Below are 11848 nucleotides of genomic sequence, written 5' to 3'. Positions count from 1 at the left end.
TGGCAGATCGACCACGAGCTACATCGACATCGAGCGACATCGAGCGTTCCTCTTCTTCATGGGGCGTGCACCTTCTGGGGGTCTAGGCATGCAACACCTGCTGCTATGGAGGACGGATGGCGCAGTGCTTCTATCATCATCGTCGGGCTTAAATTCCTGTATGTATGGATCAAGATGTCATCCCCTGTTTTTTCCCTTCCATTTCTGTTTATAGAGTACATCAAGGACACACTCACATTCAGAAAGCACCAATTAAACCTTGTGTATCAAATAACCATTATTGTAGGAGAATTATGAAGTAATTTTCATTTACAAACTTATCTAGTATTCTGATAACGTAATGGAACTTTTACCTTTAATTAACCAATATACATAGCAGTACGCATGGTTTAAGCCTTGAGCATTAGTTCAGTTATGCGTACATTCTGTGAAGGTTTGTTGCTCCAATTTGCCATATGGTGGAGAAACCATATAGTTGAGTTTGTCCTTATCAGCTATAATAGCAAAAGTATATGATCCTATTTCAGCTCAAATAGCCAGTTCTATTTCAGGTCAAAGAGTCAGTTTTAAAAACAAAACAAGAAAAGGGTCAGGTATAGTATACGAGGTGAGATGGAAGATTCCTAGAATGTAGGCCATGTTTCGTTTAAAAAAGAAGGCTATGCTACTGATATTTACTTTCAGTTCTTATCCATCTCTCGAAGATAAATATTGCGGGTGAGATTGCCGCCCAAATATGAACAGTTCGGAACCTTCGAACTTGTGCAATGTTCTTCTGCTAACAAAATCTCGAGATTTGGCAATTTTCATCAGTTGTTTCGATTATGCTACATTATTCAATTTTTTTTGTCTTTGTGATATGTAATCTCGCACCTCATCGGCTTTCTTCTGATACAGAATGGCATGTATTTATATGTGTCTTTGAGAAAAATATTGCATCATCATTATTATATCAGTATATGCCACCGGAGAAAACATAAGGTGCAGTTGAGAATTAAAACAAATATTTTACATTTTGTATTGTATTCGATTGTCGAAGACTAAAAGTATAAATACCAACTACACTTTACTCGTTCTGTTGCTAACCAAGTAACCATCATTACAGAAGTTGGCATGTTCATTTGAAAAATAGATAAAAGAGGACAAGGGGATACTAGAAGATACAAGCATGTAAGCAATAGTTCTTGTGATTATATTTACCAATGAACATTATGGTTGATTGCTTAAAAATCTTTGCTTCTAATGAAGCTGGAAGTGGATTCTAAGCGTATGGCAGAAGCAGCAATGCGACCAGAAGCAAGGTGGGGTAATAAGCCTTGTACTCACTTACCTCTTTACATTGTTTAGATCTGTGGCTGTCTCACCCCTTGTAAAGTAGTAATTTTTGAAACCGGTTTTCTCCAAGGCATTAGTTGCACCTTTCTTGTACATGTGTATCCTGTATATTAGCAAAAACTGTGAAATAGCATAATGCCGTGTTGGAAACTTGGAATTCACGATTGCACTTAAAATGGTCGTTATCTTCATGATAGCTCCAAGCTTTATTCTAGAAGCGTACTTTAGTTAGATACTGTCAGCTCATGTTGATTCGGAACTTGAGTGTAGCATGATGAAAAATCGGAAGTAGTATGCTACTTTTGCTTGGTAGAAACATGACTTGTCCTCTTGGCACAGTATACATCTCATTGTACTGCCAGTGCATTTAATTGATTGATTGATTCCAAGGCATTCCTAGTAAATAGTATAGCAAAGCTTAATCACCAAATTGGCACACTGGCGATCAATGTTGATTATGAAGGTAGATTTATTTCAATCTGAAAGAAGAACCTTGCATTAATTGAAGCATCATATGCAGCCTCTGAACTATGGCAAAGTTCACAGTTTTTATTTATGCCTACACTAGAAAATTACTTCACTGGTTATACACCATCAAACCATAATACAGTTATATCTTGCAGCAATACTTATATCAGTAATGACATCACTCAGAATTAAGTGATGGCTATATGTCTCGTGACAAGTTTGACAATGACCTCAAGATCAGCAATATGCTCCTGAACTGGTACCTTATGCATGATTCATAAGTAACATAGATTGGGGTTTACCAACACAGGTGGTCAATTCTTTGCTCGATGAACTTCTCGTGCATACTTTGTTATTTCTTTGCAATTTCACCCTTCTTGATGTAATCAGATTGGTATTGTATATGAGCCAAAGTTGAAAATTGTTTTTAGTCATAAACAGAGTTGATATATTTGCTTTTACTTCTCTGAGTTACTTTGATGCCAGCTTTCATGGTACTAATTGATCTATTTCTTTGCATAACTATATCATGTATAATACTCCCTCCATCCCATAATATAAGAGTTTTTTTAACCTCTTATATTACGGGATGGAGGGAGTAGCTTATAAGATGCATTGATTTCTGTTCTTGTAGCCAGCTATGACCAATGTATGCATAGGTCCAGAATTTGTGAATACTATAAAGAAAACTATAGTATCTTGTCTACAAGATTATATATTGTAATTCTTATGTATATTGTTGCAGGTTTCTCAAATATACACAAGTTTCTGGACGTTTGAAGATCTACAAGTTGTTGGATGTTTGGACGATCTAACAAGTTGGTGGAGTGATAATATATATTACCTTCATCCCAAATTACTTGTCTTGGACTATAACGTGTCTAGATACATCCGTATCTAGACAAACAATTTGGGACAGAGGGAGTATGTAATATGCCTTGTTTGTTGAGCCTGGAGATGTTGTTATGTTTCACTTTGCCATTTTGGTGGTTGTTTTGGCACATAAGCCAGAGAATTCTCATTTTGATTGTGCCACAATTTCTTTTCCTAGAAACCGATGTACTTTGCATTGTGGCACAAGGTTATGTATTTGATTCGTTAATGTTATTGAGTGAGACCTTGCATGTAACATTGATTAAAGTGTATGTATAACTTTTGTGGTCTGTCCTGATTTGCCTCAACATACTGATTGTGTATTAAAATTAGGGATGTGTTGCACAGCTTGTGAAACAACACGTGTGATGGCAGAATACACTGGTCACGGCAGGCAAACTGCCAGGTAAACGTCTTTGCATAGGCAGTCAAACTGCCGATAAGATGTAGTTCCTACTATGTGAATAACCTGTCGGGAAAAAACAAACTGCCGGCAAATACACTAGTCATGGCAGACAAACTGTCGGGAATTGTTTATCTGCCGGGAGAAGTAATCCCCGGCAGCCGTTCTTGTGGCAGTTCTATCTGCCGGGAGAACCACTGTCCCGGCAGTTTGTCTGCCCTTTAAAGAGCCTTCTCCCGGCAGTTTTACTGTCCTTACATCAGTGTTGTGGTGTAGTGTCTTCGGCTCTGGGTGTTTAGGGTTTTATCCTCGCAAGGAATTCTCTCTCAAAGGCTTCGAGGTGGGTTGCTCTCAAACGACAAAAGCCGTGCACTAACTCTGAGCAGCCAACCGTTTATGGTTGTAGGGGTGGGCTATTTATAGCCACTAGGCAACCCGACCTGATTTGTCCGAAATGACCCTTAGTCACTAAGAAACTGACACGTGTTCCAACGGTCAGATTTCAAACACACACGGCAACTTTACTTGAGCTACAAGCAAAGCTGACTTATCCAACTCTGGACAAGATTTGCTCTCATAGTCTTCACTCGAAGACATAGGATTTTGGTTAAGCATCACTTCAGTCATTCTGACTGGTTCACTTGGACCCCACTTAACAGTACGGTGGTTCCTATGACTCAACAAAGAAGAAAAAGAACGACGAAAGAACTAAGTCTTCGCGCTCCATAGTCTTCATGCGATGTCTTCTCTTGTCATAGTCTTCAATGTGAATGTCTTCACATACCACCTTTGACTTCAATGTCTTCTTACATTTTCAGGGGTCATCTCTAGTAGGAAAACCGAATCAATGAGGGACTTCTACCTATGTTATCCTGCAATTCTCACAAACACATTAGTCCCTCAACTAGGTTTGTCGTCAATACTCCAAAACCAACTAGGGGTGGCAATCTCAAGTCCAGGGAGGCGACAAACTGCAGGGGTATTATTTCCAAGTAGTAGCTCATAGGAACGGAATGATCTTACACCTGCATTCCACCGGTTTATTTGTATGAGCATGTAAAAGTACTCCGGTTGGTTTCAAATCTCCAGTTGCCGTTTATGTCACCAAAATGCATTTCTGTATTGTTTCAGCCAAACAGGACTTTACAAGCAGAAACAATTACAAGGGAATATTCGAAAGTTCTGTTGGTGGCCGGTAAAATACCTTTGTAAAAAGTTTACATGGGTATATACTTCCAGAGCTCACAAGCTCTCAGTTAGATCATTTCTGACGTCCACACACCTTTCTTTTCTTGTTTCAATGATGACAGATATGTGGATGACTCGGTAAAAAGGACAATGTAACAAGATAACATGAATTTTTGTTCACCCATCTAATAGGGAGAACGATTCAAGTCGAGCACAGGCAAGTCAAGAGGGATACTCACGAGGATAGAAAAACTACCAAAATAGGCCATTGCCGCCTCAAACTACTTGACCTCCTCTTTTCATATTAGAGGATTTTGAATGGCCACATCGACCATTGCAAGAACATCTATGCTGGTTTGACCATGCAGATTATAGCGTAAAGGCCCACACCAAGCTCAAACCATAGGCGACGAGCCTAACATTCTTCAAAAATCTTCGATAACTAGCTCCTGACCTGAAAAACCAAAAACAAATTTTGTGAACAGAATAAACTTTTCTACAAAGTTTAACATGCATATAGCCCAGAGTTCACATTCTTTGACTAAGTTGTCCTGTTGGAAATTCAACTAGGAGTATATGTATTCATAATATCTTCAAGTAAATTCAGTTGCAGGCACAGAAAATTGCTAGGTGGGTTTAAGTTCATATACAAGAACTTCTAGAAAGCTCGCTAGAACTCATGATGTAGGCGCAAAACCATCCCTCAGAAAAAGAAAAAACACAGCTGTGGGCGTAGCATGCGCTGGACAACTTCACAGCTCTACCATGATTGAATGGACAATGAACCAACTTTAGTCAGAAAATTGTGTTAATAACACCATGAAATTCACTACTTGCAAACATGACCACTCGGGCAACAAGAAACACTGTAGAAATGAACTAACAGAGCCAGTGCCACAGGCCTATATAGGGACTTATTTTAGACGGGAACGCATACAAACATGGCCCAATATAGGAAATGTAATAATGCCGTCACAAGTGGATGCCTAGGGTCGCCTCACGCTGCATTCTGCCCCTACCTCATATGGTGCCTTTTGCATTGAGGTGTCCCCATGGGTGGTGCGATCTCAATAGTTGGTGTGGCTTACATTTGTTTTGAATATATGCCATACAGGAAACAGCAAGCACAAGCATACTCTTCCAATAAATCCAAGATGTAACAAGAGATTTGAATAAATCCATAAGATGTAACAAGAGATACTGAACTGGTACTTACGCTGCAAGTTGAGATGCCGAAGATGACTCGACATTTATCATGGTTGCCCTGGTCGAAGAAGTTTACATGGACCTTATAGAAGAGATCACTAATACTGACCTCATGTAATTGATATTTATTGAGGGCATGCCAGTTTTGGGGTAGCCTATTTTCGCAGCAGCAGCATGATGACATGGAAGTAAGCACCCCCCCCCCCCCCCCCCACCACCACCACAAACACACAAGCATCGAACCACTTAAGGAACAGATTTTTCCATCTTGAGAAGTGAGCAAGAACATATCAAAACATACATCCCAGAATGGAGATTAATCCCCACCCCTTCCCGGTTCAGTGAAACAACAACAGATATTTCATATTTGAGTACTAAGATCGATGTAGAAGTCCAACATCAGGTTACTTCTTGAGCATTGACTCAAGGAGAAGAGACAAAGTGGGCAGTTTTGGCCATCTAGAGATATAACCAAGACAAAATTAATTCAAAATATATATTTGAGAATTGAGAAATTTTTACCATGTCCAAGAATACACTTTTTATCAGTAGAACCAAATTTTTTAACTTTTAAAATTTGGATAAGAATTCTAGCATTCACTTGAGAAGGTGAGGCGCGATGGGCCCATTTTGGCCACTTAGAGAAGCAATCAAGAGAAACACAAGTCAAAACATAAATTCAAACATTCAGATTAATGTGGAAATCCAGCATCACATTACTCCTTTTAAATTAGTAGAAGCATGGTTTTTTTTGTATCAAAATTTGGATCAACCTCAAGCATTCACAAGGCGAGACACAATAGGTCGGTTTGGCTATTTAGAGCGTAACCAAGAACAAAACAAGTTAAAACACACATTTGAGAATTGAGATTAATGCCAGGTACAAAGATTATGTTACCAGTTGAACCATGTTTTTTTTTACTTTGAGATTAGGGTAGGAGACCTAGCATTCACTCAAGAAGGAGAGCCGGGCCAGGTAAGGTTTGACCAGTTAGACAAGTAATCAAGGAAAACAAGTCAAAAACATACATGTAAGATTAATGCCAGGATCCAAGACTGCAATTAGAATACTTAATTTTATCAGTTGAGCCATGCTTTTTGTATTTTGTGAAATTTGAATCGGTCTTGCGTTCACTCAAGGAGGCAAGGCGTAGTGATTTGGGATTAAACTCCGGTGATGTCTCATAAATCAGCTGAACTATAACATCCTAACAAAAAAGGAGCCCGATATTATTGGGCGTAGCCAGGCTTGGGTGGAGACAGAGAACTCCACCATAAGCATTACTGAGTGTTCTAGCAGCAACCTGACACATGAGACATTCAATCGCCCACGTGCGGAAACAACATAAATTCCATGGGGACATTCATCAATTGAATGAACAGCACAAGAAAACTTAAGAGTACGTACCGAGATAGGTCCGGCCGCCGGAGCGGCGGCGGCGGCGGCGGCGGCTGCTGACGGAGCAGGCGCATGCAGGAGTTCTCCTGATCTGGCCAACGGGTGGTAGGTTTTCTTGAGAAAGAATCGCAGGGGGCCATGGCTAATCGACCGATGGGCGTACAAACTACGGTTCCCTGTGAACAAAGCGGGCTAACAAATCTTCGACTCCTCAGAAAGTTGACGTGGGTGTTGTTGGGATGGATCGAATTGTCTGTGCCGCTGCAGATTAATCATACGCGAAACTGAACCTGACCAATAATCCGCCTGCTAGTGGAGCTCCAGTCGTATTAGAATGCCGGATTTGTATCAAGCACGAGAACAGTGGCCATGCCCGCCGCCGCCGAAGGAGTGGGGAATTGGCGAGGGCATATTTCCTGGTTGCGCCAGGTCTCAACTGCTTTCTTTTATTTTTTGAGGAACGACAGGTCTCGACTGCTAACTGGGCCTAGGAGGAAAGTCTGTACAATAAAGTGCTGACAGGGCTTTGGGCCGAACAAATCAACAAGGTGCGGTGCCCAAGAGATAAAAAAACCTGTTGATACTCTTGTAAAGATAACATGGTATTGTCTAAAAAAAAGATAACATGGTAATCACCTTGCAATAAAAAGTACTTTAATGTCAAGAAAAAAGTAGTCGTCTGGTAAAATTGAAGGGAAAATGTTCTCCAGAAACATAGCTGCATCTAATGATCATATGGCAATTTTACGAAAAAAACTGCGTTTCGTAAATTCCTGGAATTTTTTTTTGTAATAGCCACATGGAAAATTAAGGGGAAATAGTTTCTCAAAAAGCATGATTTTTTGAAAATTTGCTTGTAGTCATCACATAGCCATATTTACCAAAAAAATGTTTTCATAAGGCAATGACAAAAAAATACAGAAAAATGTGAAATAGTCACATAATTAGTCTTGGTATGTTAAAAAAATTGTCATGGCTCATCGTTGTAAGATTGACGAAATCACCACTGGCACCTCCGTAGTCGGTGGGAACGTGTCCTCTCAGTAAACGAACATCACCGCTAAGTTTAATTAAATCCAAAAAAATGCGAGCACCAACGCCAAGTCTAGGCTTAGTTCTCGGGTGTAGCCTCTAGTTAAAAAGAGTATTTTGGTCACAATACGTAGTTGACTAGCTACATGAATAGATTAGAAGTTTTTTCGTAAAAAGAAGGATACAAAAAATTATATAACGAGATAGTAATAACAGGTATGTATATTCCACGTATATTTCCATGCACGGGGAGGCCTTATACACTTACAAACTTACGGTGAAAGAAACAATGTTGTTACTTCCACGGCTCATTGGCCGAACGAAACATTGAGACGCACATGCGTGCACGCACGCATATTCTTCACACGACCCATCACGCACAAATCAAGCCAGCCCTCAAACACGCGGGGCAAACACACTTGAACACTCGATGTATCATATACCGTAGATAACAGCTTTTGTCGGAGCGGTTGATCATCCAACGGCCCACAACTTACCGAGAGGCGAGAGCTTCCCCAGGAGAACGAGCTCCTTTCACTCCACCGTTGGAAGTTGCTGGTGCGTCGCCGGGACGGTGAAGATGAACTCGTAGACGGCCACGGCGAGGGGCCCGCCGGCGAGCGGGCCGACCCAGTAGACCCAGTGGTTGGCCCAGTTTCCGGAGGCCAGCGCCGGCCCGAAGGACCTCGCGGGGTTCATGGACGCGCCGGTGAGCGCGCCGCCGGCGATGGTGTTGGCACCGACGAGGAGGCCGGTGAGCAGCGGGCCGAACCCTGGCGCGGAGCTCTTGGGGTCGAGGATGGCGGCGTAGATGGTGAAGAGCAGCGTGAAGGTGAAGACGACCTCCGCCACCACGCCCTGGATCGGGCCCACGCCCGCCGCCAGCGCGTGCACCGGAGTGACCTGCAGCGTGACACGCCGGAGCGTGCACAGATCGTCAACAATGGCACTTACTATTGTGGTAGTAGCTTGAGGTTGTCAGGCTGGCATGCATGTGACAGGTAGGAGGAACGACGGCGACGTACCAGTCCGCCGGTGAGGGCCCTGAGCAGGATGCAGGCGAGGGAGGAGCCGAGCATCTGGGCGAGCACGAAGAAGCCGGCGCGGATGAGGGTGATGTGGCCGCCGACGGCGAGGCTGAGCGTGACGGCTGGGTTCATGTGGGCGCCGGAGATGTGGAACCCTGCGGTTGCGAACACCGCCACCACCAGCGCATGGCCCAGCGCCACCGCGATCAACGCCGCCGACGTGTCGCCTCCGGCTGCGACTGCTTGTCCTGATTAACAATGCACAAAAGAAATCAGCAGCCTGCGGATCCTGAAACGCTGGTTCAACACTGCATTTTCTCAAGACGATCGTGCCATCAAACGGCAAATGCGGGTGATATGGAAGGAACATAATGGAAGGGTATCTTCACGGGAGCACTGGACTGGACATGACAAATCTGAAGCTCTAGGTGGTCGCGACATATCTCTCGATCAGGTGTTCTCTTGATTGAAGTCTATACAATACAGTGCCGCATCACCGACCCAGGAGGTGCTTCAAAGCGAGATGACATGCATGCCAGTACTTTATTAACTGAAATTAAGCTTAATATTAACTTTTTTTTTGCCGCAACAAAGAGGGAGAAGAAACTTGACAACTCAATAATCCACATGGTGACGTGCGAGCTTCGTAAACCAATATAATATGCAAGCATTGGTGCTGTAAATTTTGAGACTTCGACGTGGCAAGGAACCCACCGCTCACAACCTACTGGTTCTACTCTGTCACTTTCTATCTCAACCGATTCCTCAGACGCCTTCTTTGTCATTTTTTTACGATATCCAAACTTCGCGCAGGTGTTTCCATTTTTCTAGGGGCAAAACACACGTGTCGTCCTGTAATTGGTAGGTGTGTGTGCCCCACCTAGTTGTATAACCAACTAAACAAAGTAATAGAAAAATATTGAACGGTTGATTCAGGGGCTGTGCACAGCATGCACGGAACGAACGGATGTAGCCGGCATTAAAGTGGGCGGAGGAGCACTGCCCGCACGTACCTCCGACGATGGCGGAGCCCACGCCGACGAAGACGAAGAGGAAGGTGAGGACGAGCTCGCCGAGCACGGCCCGGAGGCAGCCGGGGTCGGACGCCTCGCGGCGGTGGCCCAGCGCTATCTTCGGCATCTTCGATCGATCCCTGGGGGGAGGCGCCTGTCGATGATCTTATCAGCGGATGGCCAAGACAGAAGCAATCGATCGGTGGATGCCGAGCGCGCTGGATGTTTGTGTGTTTGTGTGTGCTCGTTCACTGGGGGACGCCGGCTATATATAGGCAGGATATATTTTTGTACGGGGGATTTAATTTGGCAAGTCAAAAGGCTATAATGGCGCGCCTCAAATATTCTTCTTCCATGCGGTGCAAAAGAGCTGTGCACGTACGACGTCAGCTGGAGCATGCAGGTGCACTGCACACAGGTCACGCCTGGTGTCTTCCCTGTTGCAGTTGCAGATCACAATGGTAAAAAGTTTTTTTTTTTTGAAACTACAATGGTAAAAGTTTGGAACACGTAGGTCCTCCTCTCCGGCCAGCCCGTTTGATTTGTAAGTAACTAGTACAAAAACATGTACATATTTTTTCTGTCAAAAAATACCATTGCAAGGTAGGGCGTGACTGTACTTTGCACACGGGCCAACCAACTTAACATGGTGAATTGATCGTTGCTCAGATGGTCGGTGGAACCAACCCATCAGATTTCAAGTTCCTAGACTTTACTGGTGCTCGCATTTTTTTGGATTTATTTTTAAGCTTTCTGGTGAGGAGGAGACGTTTCCTTCGACTACGATGCGTATTTGGTGACTTTATCGATTTCAAAATGTTGTGTCGGTTCAGTATCTTGAAGGTGCTCATAGGAGTGTAGTGTGCATGCTTACTTTCATAGGGGGAGTGTGTGTGCGTGTATGTGATCATTTGCGATTGTATTGTGTAAACAAAAAACTTAACATGAAAACACAAATTATTTGTTTTCTCAAATTTATTCCCTCCGTTCACAAATATAAGATATTTTGAACTACGTAGGGACCAAAATGACGAATAAACACCTTAACATGTGTCTATATACAACCGATTCATAAAAAGGTTAGAACATCTTGTGGACTGAAATAAGTAGTTTTTTTAGTATAATTATGATTTTATTCCCCTCTTGTATGTTTTCCACTTTGAAAGTCTAAGATATTCAGTGAAGTTTGCGAGTTGTTCCTGATTCTTTCACGAAGTATCCTATTTTTCTTCATGTTTCCCATTTTCAATTCAATTTTTGGGAATTTATAGAATAAAATTCACTGGCTATCCACTACATGTCTGGATTCACCCCCACAGCAAACTCCACCTTGTAGTACTCAGCAATAGCCTTCCTTGAGGGCGCTAAATGTCAATGACGGGCGACCTCCATGGAGGTCGTTGAAAAAAAATAAAAAACATATTTTAAAGTTTTAAAAATATCTTTAAAAATCATACATGTTTACATGAATGTATTCTACATGTGTGAAATTTTGAAGATGAAATACATTACGGTGAGAGATACGCAAAAAGACAAATCGTAATTGTCAAACGGATGAATAGTATACACTGTTCACTATTATAAATGCAGGATTTCCTCTTTTTGTGTAGCTCTCACCACAATGTATTTCATTGTGAAATTTTATACACATGTTTAATATATCCATATGAATGTGTAGATTTTTTTTCAATTTTTTTAAACTCCAAATGTGATTATCTAATTTCTCAAAATAACCACATCCATGAAGGTTGCCCGCCAAAAGCCACACTCGAGGGCTCTAAATGCCAATCGCGGGGGACCTTCATGGAGATATGGTATCATATATGTGGTTAGTTTACGATCTTTGCTAAAAACTTGATTACCAGTTAAGCTTAGTTAACCATTATTAATACCAATGGTGTTA

At 42.3% G+C, this 11848-nt stretch overlaps 1 protein-coding gene and 1 long non-coding RNA gene across 2 annotated transcripts; both read right to left on the bottom strand.

Annotated features, from left to right (window-relative positions):
- Nucleotides 1-4411: 4411 nt before the first annotated feature.
- On the bottom strand, nucleotides 4412-7316 carry LOC123060807 (uncharacterized). The gene is made up of 2 exons (XR_006428159.1): nucleotides 6882-7316; nucleotides 4412-4721 (listed from the first exon to the last, which is right to left on the bottom strand). It is a non-coding gene; the product is annotated as an uncharacterized lncRNA (long non-coding RNA).
- A 792-nt stretch (nucleotides 7317-8108) lies between these two features.
- Nucleotides 8109-10204, bottom strand: LOC123058173 (probable aquaporin TIP4-2). Its single transcript, XM_044480987.1, has 3 exons — nucleotides 9946-10204; nucleotides 8930-9180; nucleotides 8109-8807 (listed from the first exon to the last, which is right to left on the bottom strand). Exons 1-3 carry the CDS (start codon nucleotides 10070-10072, stop codon nucleotides 8439-8441), a joined length of 747 nt encoding a protein of 248 aa, XP_044336922.1. The 5' UTR covers nucleotides 10073-10204; the 3' UTR covers nucleotides 8109-8438.
- Between the last annotated feature and the right edge of the window lie 1644 nt (nucleotides 10205-11848).

This window comes from Triticum aestivum, chromosome 3A (assembly GCF_018294505.1).
Source record: "Triticum aestivum cultivar Chinese Spring chromosome 3A, IWGSC CS RefSeq v2.1, whole genome shotgun sequence".
Lineage (NCBI taxonomy): Eukaryota > Viridiplantae > Streptophyta > Magnoliopsida > Poales > Poaceae > Triticum > Triticum aestivum.
The sequence above is the reverse complement of the archived record's forward strand: the minus strand, read 5'-3'. Positions and strand labels throughout refer to the sequence as shown.